We start from the raw sequence: 21493 nt of genomic DNA on the forward strand, positions 1-21493 counted from the left end.
TGGTGTAGAAGATCACTTGTGATGCTCCCACCATTTACCCGATATTTTGTGCACTTTTCGGGGACAGATTCTAGCAATATAAATCCGCTTTTCCTGTTTGGCACACCTGTCCATTCCAGATCTCCACAGTGCCAGACTAGGTGGTTGCACCAGCTTCCAATGTCTCACAATGTCTGTTTTGGCCACTTATGTTGCCAGACCAACCAGTGTTCTATCACCCCTCACACACCCGAAATCTTCCAGAAGACCAGGAATGTCTCATTTCAGCATCGGCGTGACTAGGCCTATCTAGGATTTTCGAGAGGGATTGACCAATCTGATTCCAATATCGGGTGATCACAGGACACTGCTGCACCATATGAAAGAAATTTGCCCTGGGGGAGGAGCACTGGGTGCAGTTAGGTTCAGGGAGAAGGACTGCATGCCAGAGCATTTGGGATGTCATGTAAGTGAGGTGCAGATAGTGTAAGTGACCTAACTTGAGCCGCGCTGAAATGACAAGCTCGGGGGGGGGGGGGCATGAGTGCCTCCCGCCACTGCACATCTTCTAGGACTCCGAACCCACCCCTCCCACCTCTGCCATAGCTGATCCAGGGTCTTGGGGGCGTTACAAACCAGGCAGTGATAAAGCTAGGAAATTCACCCCACGACCCAAGTTGCCCATCAATAACCTAGCCTCCAGGGGACAAAATTCAGGCAGTTTAGCTAAGTGTGTCTGATAACATCCAAGTGCATGTCTCAACTGAATATATGTATGAAACTCGGTGCAGGAACGTTTAAAGTGGGTCTGCAGGTCTGAAAAGGAGTGCATTTGAGAACCTTGCCGTACGTCTCAAAGTACTGTGACTCCAATCCGGTCCTAGTGTCAAAATCCCTCCAGTGTGGGGTTGACTGGGGCAGTTTCTTGTCCCAGCCAAGGAATCTGTTAGCTGCTCGCCACACCAGGAAAATCGTCCTAGTAAATTCTGGAGTATGGAGGAGAACAGGTCTGCCATAAAGACCGCGACGAGCCAATTCAAGTTGGTAAGGCGGGTCTCTCCAACCTGCCGTCAACCAATCATCAATAACCAGGAGCTGCGATGCCCAGTAATACAAACGAATATCTACTGCTCCCAGACTACCTTCATAACGGAGCAGTGACTTTTAGTAAGGGCAGTAGGTGGGTTCGACTCTCACCAAAGAAAGGACCTCAGTCTTGCCGAGATTTCGACAAACCAGGCATTGGGGATAAGGAGAGGAAAATTCTGCAGGGTGTATAAGAAATGTGGGCGTACCATAATTTTTTATAAGTGCTACCCAGCTCAGAATGTTAAGAGGAAGGGTGGACCTGGTAGTGAGACTGGTTTTAGTCGCCCGGAGAAGAGGGGCGGGATTAAGACTATGTGTGAGGTCCAGCATCATTTCTATATGGACCCCCAAGTACCTGAAACTGAGACAACCTATTAGAATATCGATCTGCAAATTGAGCACGGCATTGTCACTTCTCAGAGGAACAAAAAGTGATTTAACTCAGTTCGCCCGAAGTGTCCTCGAACATCTGCAGAATTTCTAATGCGCTTGGGCTTGATGTCGGAGGGTCAGTGAGAAAAACAACGTCTTCTGCGTAAAGAGCTATTCTGTCCTCCAATGCCTCACTCCATCCTCACAGCTGAGCATCACAACCAGTGACACAGGCCAAGGGTTCTATAGCCAGAGCAAAGAGAAGCAGGGAAAGAGGGGCACGCCTGCCTAGTCCTGTGTCTTAATTGGAAACTGACAGGACAGCACACAGTTGATAAGATCTTGCGCTGAGGGCCGTGAGTAAAGGAGGCCAACCACTTTACGAAGCACAGCACCAATACCCATGTACTGCAGTACCGAATTTAGATTTCCCCAGTCCACAATATCAAAGACTTTTTTGAAGTACACGAGCAGCAGAGCTACTGCTCCCATGATGCTGTGGACATTAGCCAGGACTGTTTGAACATGACGAATGCAGTGTCTCATGCTCCGGTTGGGCATAAAGCCATATTGATCTGGATGGATCAGAGTAGTAAGTACTGCTTGTAGTCTGTATGCTAAGAACTTGGCATAGATCTTAATATCAGTAATGATTAGGGAAATAGGACGATAAGTTACAGCAGGTCGTTGGATGGTCCATCTTGGGAATGTCCTCGCCGGTTACTTTGGGGGGGGGGGGTACAGACATCCATATATGGGTCTGGGGCAGCATTAAAGTCTCTCTCAATGAGTAGTACCCCATATGGCAGTACAGCAACTACTTTGGTTAGTTCCCTAAAGAATCATTTGTGTGGATAAAGGTGTGGGGGAGATTTAAACACTTTGAATATTGTAGGGGTTCCCTCTAGTGTCCCGACCACGCCAACCAAACAGCCCTGAGAATCGTGGATGACTTTGGTAATCACCAACGGGGAATGTTTATGGAGTAGTATTGTAGCCTCTCTGGAACCCCTGAGTGATAAGCACAGTCATAACCGAATCTGCACAGTAAGGGACATAGAGTACCCAAGAGGTGAGTTTCCTGCAAAAGTGCAATACCCGATCAGTGGCACCTAAGAAATCTGAGGACCGCTGTATGTTTAATATGGTCTAGGAGGCTGTTGACTTTCCATGAAAGAAGACTAAATTCAGCCATGAAGGAAGCATTTGGGAGTCGAGAGATGGCTCCACCGCAAGGGCTGCGGCAGATAGTGATAGTGCGAGACATTTAAGTGAGCGACCTTTGCAAAAAGAAATATGACATATAGAAAAAAAAACTGAAAAGGCCCCTCAACAACACAACCCCCACCCCACACTTTTACCCCAGAAGCATCTGTCGCCGAATTCCCTTAACAAGGTAAGTATAAAACGTAACTGGGTATTCAAGGTGGACCTCCTCCAATGCAGAGTCTACCTGGTAATAATTAGAACACGGCTTGGGCCCACAGCCATCAAATGGAAACACAACACAACATTCAAATTTTAAACCTTTACAGTGGACCACCAGTGTAGAGCCTCCATCACCAGTAGTATCTGCTCGTATGGACTCCGAAGCTCTGTCTGGTGCTGGAGGGACGAGAAGCAGCTCGTCAACAGTTTGGGACTGTCCAGGCTCTGTGTCAGACGACTCTGGGGGAGATGTGTGGGGGGGGGAGACACATTTATGTTTACTTCGTCTTCCTGTAGATTTAGGGCATAGACTGGTCTGGGAATGGGTAACAGCCGGGACTGACTGGCCTCGACCCAGCTTTGTAGCTTGATGTGGGGTTCATATTGTCTAAGGCTGGGGTCTTCAAACTGGGGGGCGGGCCCCCCTAGGGGTGACTCAAGTGATCCCAGTGGGGTGCCAGGTTCTGGCCACAAGAAGCATTATTCTGATAACTGCTTTGTCGTAATCGGAAACAAACTGCGGCAGTAAGACGCTCTGTAATGGGCCATCACTAACATCTTTTGTCATATATATCCAAGCTGGGAGTATATGTCAAAAGGGAAGGAACTCTAAATATCCTACAAAACCCCTACCCCATTTCTACTAATCACACTGTGGATACTTTTACTCATTAGTAAGGCCTGTCCGACCATAATATGTGGCAATCATGTAATTTGATTACATTTTTCAACGATAACAGAACTCAACTGCAATGTTTAAATAAGTCTAGACATATTTAAACATTCTCAATTTAATAGAATAATTGTGAAAAATTGTGATGTGGGGGGGGCGATTATTTTTTTTTTTACATGGGGTGGGGGCACAACATTAAAAGATTTGAAGACCATTGGTCTAAGGGTTTCTTGCTGTGTCGCACACTCCTATGCCGCCTCTGTGGTGTTGAGAAATGTGGAAGCAGGCCCTTGAAGGACCTTTAACCATGCTGGCAAAAGCAGCATGTATTGAAGAGACATCTCCTAAAGTTTCTGCTTGATGGCATCAATTGATTTACATTGTTTCTGGGTAGATTTTTTGTAGTCCTTGAAGACCAGTATGTGGCTCGACTGAAAATGGATTTTGATACGTGCCTGTCGAACAATGATATCCCAATCTAGGAAGTTCAGTATTTTGGAGATGACAGGGCGCAATGGTGCTCTAGGAGGGGGCTTCTGTGCCAGGGTCCGGTGTGCCAGCTCAGCCTCAAACTAGGGTATCGAGACTTAATCCAGTTTTCAGCTAAAGTATCTGGGTGAGAGGTTTCAACCGCTTCGGGGAAGCCCACATACTGCAGGTTACTAAGCTGAGAGTGATTTTTACCATCTGCTGCCCTGGTCTCAAGGGTGTGAACAGTAGTGCATTCACCTTTGCCATTAAGGTCTATTGAATCGTCATTAAAGGTGGACACTCATGCATGCACCTCGGTGATCCTCCCAGCCACATTACGAAGATCTTGATAGAGTACGTCAGTCCCCATCTCACAAATGTTTGACTCGAGGAACCTCTCTGGAAGCTTGGATGGCCTGCAGGATTTGAGGCACATCTGTGACTACAGGGGGTTTTGGGCCTTGGCCACCAGTCAGTTGTTGCTTGGCGGAATCAGAGGGGCATGTCCAATATTTGTCAATCTTCTATTGGGCTCCCGCCAGTTGGGTCTTTCCCCATTTTTGATGTGAGTATAGTGGTGCAGGACCTCCTGCTGTTGAGAGGGAAGGATAAAACCACAGTTAGCAGCAGCAGCACACATAAAGGTGCACCACCAGTCGAGCACTGGGTACCGAGTCTCTGCCAGCTTGCACAGAGGTCCAGCAGGGGCAGCACGAGCAGCTGAGTTAGAAATCAGCCACCACAGGGAGGGCCCCCCAGAGAGGGAATGCAACACCAGGAAGGTGTATTAGAGGCAGGGGAACCCCTCTTACCACTGCAGGTGTTATTCCCCCATGGTTTCCATTCAGACGTAGGCAGTCCCAGTCCACAGGGTCCCAAGTTCCCTCGGCCCGCTTACCTTGTAATTCCCGGGAAGGCAGCACAAGCAGCCGGAGCGGGTCCCCAGTATGTATGGCAAAATTCCATTAGGGTAGCTCAAGTCACCGATGCTGCAAGGACTTAATAGAAGTAAAATCCTCCGCCATTCCAACAAACCTCAGGCAGCGAAGAGTGAAAGGCCAAGTGTAAATTGGAGGGTCCCTTTTGTACTCAGGTTAACAACCGCGAGGTGCGTTTAACTCTAGGGCCAAATATTGGGCTGAGAGGAGACCAAGCTCACGTCGAGCGTGCAGGCCTTCGGGGACCTCGCAAACCTTCAGCTGCTTCTGTTCCGCCCCAGGGCCCGCTGTGGGCACAGGCACCACCCGGGGAGGCAAGAGTAGGGCGAGGCCGCCGCCCCAGTCAGTGCACAGGGCTTGAGCTGCGACCTCGCCTAGTGGCCTGCACAGCAATCCAGGGCTGGGTCAGGCGCAACACGAGTTGTCCGGGGAGAGCTCCAGGGCCGGCCAATTTCCCATGGGGTCCCGCACCTTAGTCTTCTTCGGTACGGCCATGTATCTAGTGGGAGGTCTGCCGGCTGTTCGGGCTGAAAACTGCTCCATCGCAGCATCGGTGGGCAGGCACCCTTGTGTAAATATGGGTGGATCGTGCACCACTTCCTATCCCCCGTGTGACTACGATCTTGGGGAGGCCCGTCACCCAGCAGGAGCGTAGGTCCCCTAGGGATTCTGGGGACGAGCTGTCTATGGTTTTGGAGGACCCAGGCTGCCGAATAAGAAACAGATGGCTGAGGAGATCTGAGGAGAGTCTTTAAGATGCATTCGCCATCTTAGCTGCTTTGGCCACGACCCAAGGCAATAATTTATTGGGGATATCCACAATTACCCACCGCATTTAACAAGGTCTTTGGAATTCTTCTACTGCAAGCCTCTTTCTGGCTGTAGACGGTGGAGGTCATCTCATGACACATGTCCTTTGGAATAGGAAATGCGCAGGGTATTGTGCATTCCTCATAGTGGGCAGACTCCTTGCATCAGTGTGTCTGTGTTTATTTGGGCCACACATCTTCTCTGTTAGCCTATTGTAATGTTTGCATTAAAAAGTACATTTGTAGATGGAACTGGCTCTGGTCAAAGGTGGGCTGAGCTTTTCTGGAGCTACCAAGATATGTTGCTTCCCTCAGTCTTGACTCCGCTTGGTGACTGCTGAGGTAAGACATGGAAGGGGGCAATAGAGGGCCTCAGACTTATTTAAACCTGGGGACCACTCCAGCAGGAAGAGTGCAACCAGACTGCTCTTTTCTTCAGCCCACCCAGACTCTGAGGTGCTCAGCCTGCACATTGTAGCACTCATCAGTGGAAGTCCTTCGCTCTGTGTCTGAGGATGCATCAGCTGAGGCACTGAGCTGCTCTGTTGTCTGGACAACAAGGCACTGCAAGGCAATACTGATCTGGACGGCCGAGGCTGAATCAAGTCCATTGTGGTAGTATGCTGGCACTGAGGTTACAAATGTATGCAGAGAGTTTCACTTTGGAGACCTGAAGCTGCTTTCTGTTGTTTGAAAATCAGCTCGTATTCCCCGCAGGAGCCTTCAGTCGCAGGCTCTTCGGAGCCAAGCCTGGCCTGCCCCTGAACGTGGTGTCTTGGAAAGCACAGACCTGGCTTACATTCCCTGGGACACACCAGTACCATTGCAGCAGATTTCCTAAGCCTTTGTTGAGACACTCCTGTCAATTTTAAAAAGATGACAGACTGAGACAGTTTTATTTTTGTTTTTACTCCTAAAAGGGGTGCCACAAACAGCGGTCAATGTGACTGCTGAAACTCGTTTAGAGGATGCTTGCCGACATTGAGTCAATGCAACCTTCTAGGTATTTCATAAGGCTACTATCAGTCATTACCTGCAGAGATTTCTCGCTTGTTGACAGACTTGCTAAATCTGAGGAAGGGGGATGTGCAACAGGTTATTTGCACTGTTTATAATCTGCCCTCCCAAAAAAAAAACAAGCCGGTAAATCTACAGTGCGTGGTATTTTTTTTATTAATGGTTGCACTTAGATTGGCAGAATGGAGGGCCAGATTCTAAGAGCAGCAATTAAAGCAGAGGTGGTGCGCTTCGATTGTGCTGCCTCCTGTTCTTCCCAGACATTAACCGGAACACACTGAGAAGCATGCATTAGAAATAGCAGAGGACAGGGAAGCAAAGCACAAAAGAGAGCGAGCAACATAGAGCAAAGGGGGGAGAGAAACACTAGAGAAAGCCTGGGTGCAAAAACGCATACGCTCTTGTGGAGTGCTTAAGAAAAATAAAAAAAATTGGTCCCTAAAAGTGAGTAGGGAAGGAGGCAAGTAAAGAGGATATGCCCATGGGGAGGGAGAAGCACAAGATGTACAAGGCAACCTATCGAATAGGAAGCAAGCAAATGAGATTGACAATAAAGCCAACCATTGGTAACAGCCGGGCTATAGACCTGCTGTAAGTTCTTGGTAAGCTGTTCATAGGTGTTAATGGCAAGACTGGTTGCAATGCCTTGTAGGGTCACCCAAAAAACTGGTGTCAAAAGGCTCGACCAACTCATTGGGTTATCCAGTGGGCCAGAAATTGCAGGTAGCATGGAAGAGTTACTCTTTCTTTTCCCCTAGTTAAATCTGCTGAGGGCTTTTTGAGCCACTTGCTAGAGAACTCTCTGTGGCTGAGAGGTGCTGCAACACTGGGAATTTTAAAAAGTCAGACAGCCAAGCGTGAGAGGATGACAGAAAAGACAGCAGTAGTTTCTGCATTCTCTTTGTGCAATCAGTAGTAACCCCAGATGGAAAGGTCTTCTCAAGCGGCCATTATTGGACTTCAGGAGAGCTCATAACAATTGTGGTTTTTGCTTAATGTCGTTCTGCCTCCACATGTTGTCAGTGGAAGGCACATTTATGCTGTTGTGTTGTGCGTTCTAGAAGAAAAGCTGACCGCTTAGAAGGAGTATAGCTCTCAGATCCCGGTCGGTGTTTAACATATTCCTGTTAGATTTGGGGGTCTCTAGTTGGCAGAGGTAGGTACCTTTGACAAATAGGACCCTTGCGTCTAGTCAGGGTAAGGGGCTAAACTCCTAAAATAACCCCTGCTCACCCCTTTGGTAGCTTGGCACGAGCAGACAGGCTTATCTCAAAGGCAGTGTGTAAAGCATTTGTGAACACATACAGTAACTCAGTGACAACACTACAGATGGACACCACACAAGTTGTATATTAAAAATAAGTACTCTTTATATAGACTTAACACAAGACCAAAAACTTCAAAAATCCACAATTCTGTACTTAAAATGGTAGAATTGCTTAGTTCTCTTTAGATGTTAAAATGCGACACTTTGAGCCAATGTACCTTAGGATGCATAACGCAAGACAACAAAAGTGTTGCAGGGAAGGTGATGTGTCGGTTCCCTACTGCTGCGTAAGGGACGGTGATGCGCCGGTTTCTTACTGCATTTCCGTGGCGATGCGGCTCGCAACGCCGTGATCCGGCTCGCAATGCCGTGATGCGATGACAATCCGGTGCGATGAAACCAAGATGGCGTCTTCATTTTGATGTGACACGATGCGGAGCGCGACAGGCCCTGCGACATGCTTCTTGGTGATGCAGCGACGTCTGATGCGAGGTCGATCCTCTTCAACGATGCGAGCTGGGACACGCTTCCCGGTGATGCGGCCGCGTCTGCTGCGACGTCGATCCTCTTCTGCGATGCACGGTGCTTCAACAACGATGCGGGCCGCGACAGGCCCTGCGACATGCTTCCCTGTGATGCGGCAGCTTCTTCTGCAACGTCGATCCTCTTCTCCGGCAATGCGGGGCGCTTCGGGGGACCTGCGATGACTCCGCGGTTCTTGGGGGCCGCACCAGGCCCTGCGCCACGCTTCCTGGTGATGCGGCGGCGTCTGCTGTGACATTGATCCTCTTCTCCGGCGAGGCACTCTCGTGTTGTGAAACTGCAGCTGCAGTTCGGCGTCACGCTTCTTGCTCGCGAGTCGCGCTTCCAGCACCTTGCGATGCGCAGTTCCTCAAAAAGTCCCGCACAACTGCAGGCACTTCAAAAGAACTCTTGGGGAGCTGGTGGGTGAAGTCTGTTGTCCCTGAGGCAAGCTCTTTTCTCAAGCCCTTGGAGATCCTTACAAGATGATGAAAGTACACACAAAGTTCCTTTCTTTGGCAGTCAGGCAACCACTGCAGGCCAATCCCCCAAGCAGCACTTCAGCTTAGGGATAGTCTCCCCTCAGTCTCTCTGGTTCCACTCCTCAGCAAAAGTTTCTTCTTGTTGTCCAAAAGTGATCTAAAATTCTGGGGTTTGGGTCCCCTCTTTTATACACAGTTTCTCTTTGTTTTCTGAAGGCAGAGAGGCCTTTAACTAGTCCAAACCAGTTCTGGCCAGTCCTGAAACACTCTGTTTATATGACTCCTTCTTTCCTTTCAGAGTGCAGGGTAGAGACATCAGACGCACCACAGGAGGTGGGGCCAGCATTATGGAAGGAAGGCACAGCCCTATTCAGGTCCCAGGTGCAACTCCTCCCTCCCATCTAGATGCAGATCGTTCTATTCAGCACTGGGCTGACTCACCCTGTCTCCTGGAATCCCCCAGCTCCTGTCACTCAAACTCCAGACAAGGAATACACAACCTAGCAGAGGCAGGCTTGGATAGTTAGACAAGAAAATACCTACTTTTTAAACATGGTATTTTCAAACACAGAATGTTAAAACCAACTTCACTAAAATATGTATTTTATCATTCTGAGTTCAGGCATACTAAACTCGAATTTCTACCTAGTTCCCTGAGTCAGTTAGCATTATAAGATGTAATAAACTAACTGCCCATTCTGGCCTGTGGGGAATAGGTAGCCTTGCAATAGTGAAAAACGAAAATGGCTGTAATTCACTATTAGGACATGCCACACACATCAGGGCTTGTCCTACCTTATACTTACAATGCACCCTGCCCTTTGGCCTACCATAGGGGTGTCTGATATGAAGAAAAGGGAAGGTTTAGGGACTGGCAAGTGGGTGCACTTGCCCAGTCAGCATGGCAGTAGGCTCTGCAATGGCAGACTTGAGACACACTTTTACAGGCTGCTTCTGTGGGTGTCGCAACCAGTGCTGCAAGCCCAACAGCAGCATTTGGTTTACAAGCCATGAGCACACTCAGTGCACTGTACTAGGGTCTGACAAGTAAACCAAACCAGCCAATCATGGAATCACTAATCCATACATTAATTTACAACAGGGAACACTTGCACTGTGGCACTGGACAGCAGTGGATCACTGCCCAAAGCATCTAACACCAGCAAAAACATGAGGCAGCAGCAATGTAAGGGAGACCCACGCCAAGGTGCCAGGTCTAACAATTCCTTTTTACATGTAAGGTGCACTGTGTTATTTACATTTAAAGCAAGTGTTTCCAGGTTTCAGCAAATGCTGATTCTTAGTAAGTGATTCGCTCCCTACCTGTTCCACCTTTGGTGAGCCACACACCTTCTATGGCTCTCCTCAGCATCACACACAGTAAGAAGAGTGTTGCACTTTTGATATTAGATGATTTATTTATAGTAACATTTGCAGTCCAGAAAATAAGAACGAGAATGAAATAGCATTGCTGTGATTACCGTAAAATAAGAAACTTTAGTGAGTTAAGAAAAAGTAATTTAGCGTCCTTATATCATCATTTGTATGTACAGAATGCAGTGAGTGAAAGATTCTCAATGAGAGTATATGTAGTGTATTGGGGGATATAGGGACACAGTGTACCACTAGAAGAGTAGTTACATGAGCACTAGTTGTGCATTTACACAGAGCACAAGTTATGCAGTTCCTCGTGGCACAAATAATGCAGTTATTAGCAGTTCTATTCTGGTAGTGCATTTATTGAGAGCACTAACTTACTGGTTGTGCTGTTACAGTTTGTACATCTTTCTTTGGGCAAGGGCATTGTTATGGGTGGAATAAAGTACTTTGTCCTATGCCACTGTTTCACTCGTTTTCACAACCGTATGCAAGATACTGCGTGGTCGAACAGGCCACTTGCTACATTGCAAGTCTTCATCTTGCAGGACTTGTGAAACTAATATGGAAGGGCAGACTGTGTTTAGTTTATTTTCACTGACAACTGAATCAAAGCCTGCTGACATTTAGAACATGTGACCTGAGCTCCTTTTTTTAGACAGTTTTCAGCTTGTCCAGTGTATTTAGTTTGTTCATAGAAAAACAAATAGATTAAATATTAAATATGTTAATGTTTATGCTGGCTTTCCTACTTGGATGCCTTTCCTATAAGTGCATCAATTCTCAGAGTGAACTTTAGTTGCAGATTATTTTTTTTGTTGCAGATAATTTTTTTCGTTGAATTTTCACATTGTAAACTTGATTTACACTATATATGTTATTCGATTACATATGTGGGGTTAACGAAAGTTCTGTTTTGTGTTTGTCACATTTTGGGTGTATGCACTAAATTTGCTTTAGTGCGTTATTAAGGTGAGTACATTGTGTTCTAGACCTCTGCGAGATTGACATGATTGTGCAGTGGTTTTGTGGCTAAATCGTGGTTTGTCGAATGTTTGCATTATTTTTCCGAGAAGAAATTTGAAAAGAGGGAATCAAAGGTGTTTCTTAAGCAACAAGCCTTACAAATTTAGGGGTGATTTTCGACTATTGTTTTGATATGCGAGTTGTTTGTGTTACATTTGTTCAATTTACTTTGTGCATAGTCAGAGTGTCTTTCCTATTGCATCTATTTTCCTTTTCTAGTTATATTTCGTGGTCAGGTAAGGGAATTGAGTCTTTAGTCTATTGGTCAAACACAAGAATGGGGAATCGTGTGTGGTTGGATTGAAAGTCGGGCCGTGCAGTCATATAGTCGTGTAGATGCATGTGTGTGGTATTCATTGTCTGTTTACGGTAGGGAAGCCACTAGTCGATTGTCAAACACAAGACTGGTGAGTCTTGTGTTTAGGGCAGTCTGGGGTATAGAGCCTAGAGACAGTTGTAGTGTTTGACTGTAGGATGGACCCCCAACCCCCCCCCCCCCCCTCCCCAATCAACTGGTGATTGACAAGAGCCTTAAAAGACTGCATGATTGGGGATTCTTTAATCATGCATTTGTGCCTCTAGTGTCCTGGGTGTAGCTTGGGGTTTGGTGTTCCAGACTGGCGCAGTATTTGGTTGTGTAATGGAACCCCCAGTCTGTTTGAGACTGTAAAGCTTGAGAGCCATGTAGAATTGTGGTTTTCAGTGTCAAAGGGTGAGGTGTGGAGCCCCCTGTTCTGGCTCGTATATATCAAGGAGAGTGAACCTTTGCAGTGTCTGTGTTGTATTTTTTTCGTGTATGCATGTGTGGTTGCTGGATGGATTTGTTCAATGTGATTCTGTTCGAATGTGCAAGAATGATTCTTTTTCTGTGGTGAGTGGTTTGGAATGTAGTGACGGTTAGAGTTATTAGTAGTGAATATATAAGGGTGAATGACTAGAACAACGTGCATCTTCTTTTGGTTGTCACTCTTGTGCAAATGGAATTAGTGCTGCAGAGGGTCTCCAGAGTGAGAGTATTCTGCCTGGAATCAGTTAAGGAACTCATTAAAATAAAGGGCTGAGCTGCATTAACCTAAAGCACCAGGTTGGATAATATCTGGCTTCTGATGGGGGGGTTTGTACTTAGGAACTTTGTACCTGGAACTGTACTTATTAAACTTAATCTTCTAGGTATGGATAGGGATTATTACACTTTCTTTTATAGTGTTATTAAAGCAGGGGTTTACCAAAATATTGGATACTCTTTTAAAGGCAGTGGAGCAAGGGGGTATTATCACAAGCGTTCTACATTCCTACAATAGGAATTCTTCAATGAGCTTACTACAGAACCATTGCTTCTGGACCTTTTATCTGGGTTCTAGCCGTTTTACTGATTAAGAAGTTATAGAGGATCCTAAATAGGCTGTCTGTCTTCCAATGAGAGTTGGAACCAAGACCAGAGCTCAATACAATTAATCAGGTCACTTCATTGGGTACACAATTAGAATTGGATCATGGTCCTCTGTCCACAATGCTGTAGATGACCTTGGCCATATGCATCCTGCATATGCTCAGATTGCAAAAGCTTGAGGCTAAGCCGAATGCTTCAAGTGCCTTACCTCCAGAAAGTGAAATGCAGAAAATCCCAGAGGGTAAACTTCAAAAGCACACTAGGTGCTAAGCATCAATATGCCTCCACTTTCACTCAACTCAGCCAACTCACTTATCTTACATCCCAGTAGAATGTGCCATATACATTTAAAAGATTACCATAAAGTATAAAAATTAAGCAAGTTTATTTGTTACACATAGTAAAAAGTGTTTCATATGCAAATACATATACTTAACACATCAAGTCTGTTATCAAAGGTTAACACCTTCGGTGCTCATGACAAGCTGAGCTCGTCCTGAGCCACGGCGCTCTGGTGCTCATGACGAGCTCTGCTCGTCATGAGCCGTGGAACGCTCAGGTGCGGGGAGAATTCCCCCGCTGTGCTGAGCGTGCCACGGGAGCCAATGCACCTGTGACGAGCTCAGCTCGTCATGAGCACCGGAGCGCCGTAGCTCATGACGAGCTGAGCTCGTCATGAGCATGCGGGCACTGTGCGCCCCCCCTCCCTCCCAGCACAGCGGGGGAATAACCCCCGCAGTGAAGGGGTTAAAAACAAAGGGGGGGGGGGGCATAATACAATACACATAAATCAGCAGGATAAAAAATATCACACATAGAGTTATCCAAACAGACTAATGTATTCAGTCTTTAACCAATGACACCTCTACAATAATACAATTGTACTCGCACTGAGGGATAAACTCCTTTATGCTCAATATTCCCACAGTGTTGAGTTCGTAGATTGTGTCAATTCATAAAGCGTCGACGCGTTTCGATGGTTCTTTAAAATTTTCCATCTTTTTCAAGACCAAATCATAAACCACTCTATTTGATGTGAAAATTATTTGCAGGCCAACACCTTAGAGTGACCCGTTTTTCGTTCTAGAATTTTCTTTAGAAAACAATTTATTGATATCAATCCACTATTCTGTGTGAACGATAGGCATATTGAGCAGCTGCTTCAATATCTCCGCATAGGTGTATCTATCCTTACACTAGGATTTCTGCTCCTAAAAATGTTGCAGCTGTATACGCCGCTGTTGCTAAGATCATATGGCGTGTTCCATTAGGATGTCTTGATGCCGGAAGGACTGCTTGACTCTTTAGTATTTGTAGGTCAGACCTTCTTTGTCCGAAGTAAATTTCTGTGGCGAGGCGAAAACCGTCCTCCTCCTAAGGCATCCAACGTCAATTACCTCAGAAAGCCCTGTCTCTTTTTATCTGTTCTATCCCCAGATTCTGTGGAGTAAGACTCTATACTTTGTCTACTAATGGTATGTTATTTTTTCCAATCTGAAGTTCTGTAAAACAATAAACCTGCCATTCTGTTCTGCAAGTGCTACCTTGTAAACTTTGACTCCCCCCCCCACCCCCTCCCTCTCTGCATCTCACGGTTGATCCTTAGTCTTCCCTTTCTCAATATGTCCCTAAGTGTTGCTGCTAGGCTGTAAGAAGGGAACAAGTGGGACCTATCACTGTGCTTATAGGCAGCTTGAGTCCAGGACTAGCAAATTAAGAGACAATGGTACCAAAGCATATGGTGGTATCTGCTATCCCTAATTGATTTCCATGGCACAGAATTAGAAAAATTTCACTCAATCAGTTTGCTCTTGCCATGCTGAGGTTCATAGACTGCACAGTGTTTATTAATTTTTGTTATCTTTTTTAGGTTGTTCCTAAAAAAACAATTGATGGCGTACTGTCAGCCTGCCACAGTGGTTCATTTGAAAAGCTGGAAGTTGTAGTGAAGGTAAAGTGCTTTACAGGTTTATTATTGACTTTAGCATCCTTCAAAATGTATAACAATTATACTAATTATACTAACATTATACTAATAGTAAGCAATAGTAGGACACTGCAAAGTACCTTTGAGATCACAAGGCCAAGCAGTGGCAGGGCAGTTCAGAGGAGCCACTAAACATTGTAGTTCTTATACCCACCCCACTCAAATCTACTCCCCAGTTGTGTAGCCTCTACCAATTAATTGAGGAATGGCGATATCGAATTAGGAGCCTTGGGAGGTGCCTTATGCTAGTTGCTAATGTTTCTGCCTTCTCCTACGCTCACCTCTATAACCTTGCTTACAAGAACACAGAGTACAGTTTGCACAGGCAGCTGTGCTAATACTTCTACAGGTGTTCTATTATTCCCTCTGGGAAGGTACCGTGCTTTGACCATGAGACTTCAGCCATTGGTTTAGAAGGCTCCCATATAGACCCATTCTATGACCTGGACATCAATCCCTAATCACTGACCCAAGGTCTTCACTTCAGCGGGCAGTACCTAAGATGAAGAGGGGTATAACCATAGTCATGCTCAACTGCGGATTCTGTGCATAGTTAATCATCCGTTTGCTTCAGATCTTTTGTGCCCCTGTAAGGAGGTTTGCTCCTACATGGGGTCCCACCTCAAGACTGTTTGGTCACAAGTTTAACAATTGCCCTCTAATATCACAAACCGAAAAAAGTCCTCTTTTTTCTTGCTTGATTTGGAAATTGTAATAGGATTATATTCTGAGTAAACGAGATTTGTTCCCCTCTTGTTCTAACCTTGCCCGTTTGTGACCATCCCCTGAAACCCACTACAGAACTGTGTGTATTGCATATTAACCTGGCTCATTTCGTTTGCACAGAAATATTGTACTGGTATTTGGTCGGTAATCCTGATTTTTAGGTTCTGCATGCCACCCTCTAAATATAAAATGTGAGTGCTTACTATCACTGGAGTTCATAACAACATTTTCTTTTTTGCAACTCTTATAGAATCTGATAAATGAAGGACATGCAGCCACTCAACTAGTCAACCAACTCCATGATGTCATCATTGAAGATGAAGCTTTGACTGACAAGCAGAAATCAGTGATAACCGAAAAACTTGCAGTAAGACTTCATGTATTTTCTGCTTATTGACCTTGGTTTGCATACCCTGTACAGTTTCTTTGAGCACTCACGGGTCTATTCAAGACTGAGTCCAAAATGGCATTAAAGTCACCACCATAAATAAAGTGTGTGCCAAGACTTATGCTACAGTGACTGAAATGAACAGGAAATCAACACGAAATCAACATTGGGGTCATACATATTCACTAGTGTGAAAAAACGCTGTCCTCGAACTCCCTTGCTTTGACAACCTCCCATCCCGCTCCACCATGGTCTAAAGTATCTGATAGGGTCTTCTAGCTGTAGATTCCTTACCTTTGAATAATACCATGCTCGTAGGTGGGGTAGTTCGTCCCCGGGTGGCGTAATCCACGCCGTAAGTGACGTGCACTGTACCTACATAGGTGCCACCTCGGAGCGCTGATGTCAGTTCTTTCCTATCTGCATCAGAGAGCGTTGACCCGATATGAGCTACTTCTCAGTCACTTATTTGGGATTTCTCCTGGTGTTCAGGTATGTCAGCTAAGATATCTGCTGGTTTCAAACCATGTGGGTTCTGACACAGGCAGATGTCGGTGAGGTGACAGACCCCACTTGGTGTGTGGAGCGGGACCAGGACTCCAATGCCGGCAAGGTCTACCACGCCATGCAACCCAAAGGCGTAAGGGAATGCTCCCTCAAGTTCCTCGTTGGTCAGCTCTGTGACTCTCAAGATCCTGTTCGTGTGGAAGGTTCACAACTTTTCGTGAAGCCCGCCCTGACGGTCGTTGTTGCACTTAAAATTATTGGGGAAGTCAGGTAAGTGGCACAAACACAAGGAGGCCAAGAAGCCGAAGCGATCTTTGACTTCACTGAGTCAGTCTAAGTCTTATGACAAGATGCAGGAGCATCAGCACCCCAGGCCCCGTGAGTCGGTGGAGCCTGAATCCGGGTCGCTTCACTCTTCCCTGATTTTCTTGGAGCCAGTACAACCCTGGCTTAACTTGAAGAGCTCCTTCGGCCCCCATGGGTGTGGAAGGGGCCCCTACTAGATCCACGCCATCAGGTTTTTCCTCAGCGGCAGTCAGGTCTCATAGTTTCCAGACTGGATCCAGAGCAGAGCCGTCAGCAAGACGGAGACATTCCTCGATGCCCGCTCCAGTGCCGAAGGGCCAGGCACCACCCCCATCATTATTCCCAACTCCTACACTTGAACGACGGTGTTCGACGCAGACTCTGGTGCCGACCGGGTCCATGCTTGACTTATCTATGGACCCTTATGCTTACCAGTTCCCTAAAAAAGAACAGGAACTTGACAACTGATATGAAGAACTGGCGGGGGCCAGTGTGTTAAACACCTCACCCGACACTGGCCTTATTTGCAATGGTGGGTATGTTGGAAAGCTGAGGTTTTGGACCATCAGTTGCCCACAGCGGCAATCAAGATGAACATCTTGACAAAGGTGCTTTAGCTGTGAGTTTCCCCTTCAGAACTCCTTGTCCCATTCAATGAAGCCCTTACAGATGTCTTACTTGAGGTCTGGTCCAAACCCTGCACAGGGGCACCTGTGCATCAGACAGTTGTCTGCCACCATGGCCCTGCTCCTAGGGATCCCAGTTTCCTCACCCAGTACCCCACATCAGAGAGTTTGGTGGTCAAAGCCTCCGCATCCAGGGTTAACCCTAGCACGTACCCTACCACTCCACTGGCTAGCGAATCCAAGAGGCTTTAGAACTTTGGTAAGAGAATGTTCTCCTCCGCCATCCTAGCTCTGCAGTTGGTGAATACTACATGCCTCTTTGGCCGTTATGCCCACACAATATGGGATTCTGTTGCACAAGTACTGCCTATGATCCCTGGGAGGCCTGAACCATACTCACCCAGGCTATTGCTGGTGGGCGAGATGCAGCAAAGTTCACCATAAGGTGTGGGCAGAGTGATTTCTTCGTCAGTGGCCTTGCGACGCCACTCCTGGCTGAGATCAACTGTTTTTTCAGGGGGATGTCCAGTCTTCCCTCATGGCCATGCTCTTTGATAGCTCTCACCTCTTTGGAGAGAAGGTTGATTCAACGCTGGAGCGCTTCAGGCACAGCTGGGCTACAGCCAGGTCCTTGGCTAAGACCCATCATCAACCCCAATCCATGTTCTACCCCTTTCGTGGCCAAGGAAGAGATCTCCAACTGTGCCCTTACCCTCCCAGCCGACCAGCCAACAGGCGTCCCTGCCTTTTCGTGGCAAAAGGCGTGGGTCCCACAGACCGCGTGGAACAGACGGCAAGTTGTCAGTCCACTACTGCCCCAGCAGCCGCTGTCTCCAAGCATCTTTAGTGTGCCCTCCTACCATCATGGTCATACAGTGGGAGGCAGGATACGCCATGACCTGCCCCACTATCTGTCAATGGCATCAAACTGCTGGGTTCTCCAAATCGTCCAAAGGATCTACTTCCGCCCTTTGTGAACACACCACCACCCATGCCACCCCCTTACAATCGGCTGACAGAGGACCATCCCTCCTTGCTCGGTCAAGAAGTGCAGGCCCTCTTGGCCAAGGGAAGCCATAGGAAGGGTGCCTGCCTTAGAAGTAGGTCATTTTTGTTAATCCCACTACTTTCTGGAGCCAAGGAAGGATGGAGAACTCCATCCTATCCTAGGTCTGCACCTTCTCAACCTCTTCTTGAGGGAAGAGAAATTCAAAATGCTCATACTCTCCCAAGTTCTCTCTGCTCTCGACCTAGAAGACTGGATGGTATCCTTGAACGCATATTTCCGAATATCCAGCCAGCCCACAGATGTTACCTCCGGGTCACGGGGGGGGGGGCAAGAGAATTTTGAGTTTGCTGTGCTCCCCTTTAGCCTTACCAGTGCCCTTTGGGTGTTCACGAAAGTGATGGCAGTGATTGCATCTCATCTGCGTAGGCCCGGGGTCCAGTCTTCCCCTACCGCTACAATTGGCTGGTTAAAGGCACTTGCTGGGGTTCACTATCAACATGCTGAAGTCACACCTGACTCCCTCTCAGATGCTCCCTTTCATCAGAGCCATTCTGGACATAGTGCAGTTTCTGTCATATCCTCCTGAGTAGCGTGCCTAGGATATTCAGGTTATAATTGTGATGTTTCAGCCCCTATCCTGGATTTCAGTGGGACTGACTGAAGTTGTTGGGCCTCATGGCTTCCTGCATCATGCTAGTGACACATGCCCGTTGACATATGTGGGCTCTGCAGCGGGACCTGAAGTCCCAGTGGGCATGGCGTCAGGGGAATTTCCCAACATGGTCTAGATCTCGGAGGGAACTGCAAAAGACCTGCAGTTCCTGAAGTAATGGGAATGAGACAACTGAATAGGATTAACACCCACCACAAAGATAACTTTATGCTTTCTTCCTTAAATGTCTTTACAAGTCATTTTAGCAAAACAAAACTGAGTTGCAAACATTTATGTAATCTGTCCCCAGTCTTTTATAGTGACGAGGAACATTTATGGCATTCCTGCCAAGCACTTGATTGCACTAGACTAGTGACTGCCATCTAAATTATTTGTTTTTTCACCCTTTCAGTTCTGTTTAGTAATCAAAGACAATCATGACGTATTCCATACTGAACCAAACTAAAGATGAATTTGAAAATGTCAATCAGGCTCCCATTACTGGATTCTAGATTTTCCTATTAAAAAACAAACTTTTCCAGATGTTCTTTTGCGTGACGCTGACTTAGTCTGCCATGTGAGAAGCTGTACAAGAAATTAGAGTAGAACCAGTGGTAACATATATATTTAAAAATCTAGTTTGTTTGCTCCATGCCTAGCTACCTATATAGGGGGCACCTGCTTGATCCCTTCATTGCCTTTGTGACCCTACCTGCTGATTAAATATTTTGAGCATGCTCTTGCATCTGGGCTATTTTCATACTTGAGTTCTTCCTCCCACTGTTTCATTCAGGTCTTCTGACCAGAGCCCTTCCTATCTCACAAAAGTGCCATTCACCTTATATGGACTAGCACAGTCTGATTCTATAGAGGTACCAAACTGGCTTGACTAGGTAGCACCGTCAACTCGTTTCAGAACAGTGTGTTAGCCCTTTGATGACTTTTTGCTCATCCCATTGAAGCCCTGGTGACTGATGAATTTCTAGACGACTTCCTTTGCCATCTGACCATTCACTGTTTACAAAGGAATTTTTCTTATTTGTGCAGCTGAGACTATCAGAGCCTGCACACTAATTGGGAGACCCCTTTTTGCATGCCTGGTCAGGACACAAAGCTCCTTACTTCTTCAACGTCCCTTGCACATCATTCCACTACTCTTGACGAAGAGTAACAGAATATTACTGTGCTTTTGTATTTCTGGCATATATATTTCAGCAAGTTGGTTCTAGAACAATATCTCTAAGACAGTTCTGTGATGTATGGCGGAGTATAAATGCTGTATGCATTTCTGTACTACTGACCACTTTGGGTATGGTTTATTGAAACAATTCCTTTTTGTGTTTTTCAGGAAGTTGATAAATGCTTGGCCGATGGTGCCGATGAGTACTTGCAGCTCATCAGCCTCTGTGCTGTTATCATGCAACAGGTTACGCAAAACAGCTGAAGACCTTTCTTGCAACAGCTGCAATTATGAATCCTGGATCTCACCCACTTCTAGTGTGACTCAAAGCGCCTTCCATTTTTACAGTGTCTCGTGAATCACTGCTGGCTCACCTTCTAAAAGTCTACATGTATAGTTTTGTATAAAAGAAAATGCAAGAGATTTTGAAAATAAATGTAAATCTTATTGTGCCTTCCTACAAGTTACATTACTTTTGGACAATATACTATCAATATTGTTTATTACACGCTACAAGAGCTTTTTTCAATCTAATTTACCATTTGTGCTTATATTATTTTTGAAGCTGAGGTGTAAGAGACTTAACACCCAGGGCTGGGGATAAAAGGGGCCTGTGACATCAGGCAATGTAAAACCATTCTCTTTCAATGCATCAGGCAGTGTAAACCTGAATCACTGTTGATACCATGACAGAACATCTGCAATCCATCCGTCAGAAGGAAGGAGAAGAGTGGAATGAGTGGTTTGGGAGGCATGTTGTTAATACCAATACATAGACTACACTTAAAAAGGTTTTGGACTTTGTTCCAGCTTTTATGTGCACACTGCAGAGGGAATTAGGAACCTTACGATGTGTATGGCATTTTTAAATGTCTTTTTTTTTGTTGCACTTTATCAGACCAAATCCTTTCACATGTTAGCATTGAATTTTTTTCTTCATTTTTCTTTATACTTTCCGTGCTTGCATTTGTGAAATCTTTAATGTCAGCAAGTAATTAAATAGACAGTAAGTTGTAGTCCTGTTTAATTGCATGCCATTCGGACTGATGCGATATTTCCTGCGGCACAGGCTCTAAAGAATGGGAATACAACGCATCCAGTACTTTTAACGATAGCAACACAAATATACGCCTAGAAACACATTACATTGGGACCAGGCACCCCCTTGAGGTTCTCAACAATGAAAGCCCCACCCGGCTTCATTCGTTTGGTGAAACTTCTTACCAAGGAAAGCAACTGTACATAGGGGGAGGGTTCACGTGGATCAGTAGT

The 21493-nt window shown here is 46.2% G+C and overlaps 1 protein-coding gene across 1 annotated transcript in view; it reads left to right on the top strand.

Annotated features, from left to right (window-relative positions):
• RFC4 (replication factor C subunit 4) overlaps positions 1-21237 on the top strand; it is a 149150-nt gene extending 127913 nt beyond the window's left edge. The window contains exons 9-11 of the mRNA XM_078665711.1: positions 14711-14791; positions 15804-15920; positions 20390-21237. Of these exons, the coding sequence (XP_078521837.1) occupies positions 14711-14791; positions 15804-15920; positions 20390-20485 (294 nt within the window). The 3' untranslated portion in view covers positions 20486-21237. The remainder of the gene's footprint in view (positions 1-14710; positions 14792-15803; positions 15921-20389) is intronic.
• The last annotated feature ends 256 nt before the right edge of the window (positions 21238-21493 follow it).

The sequence above is a fragment of the Lissotriton helveticus genome, chromosome 11, assembly GCF_964261635.1.
Source record: "Lissotriton helveticus chromosome 11, aLisHel1.1, whole genome shotgun sequence".
Classification (NCBI taxonomy): domain Eukaryota; kingdom Metazoa; phylum Chordata; class Amphibia; order Caudata; family Salamandridae; genus Lissotriton; species Lissotriton helveticus.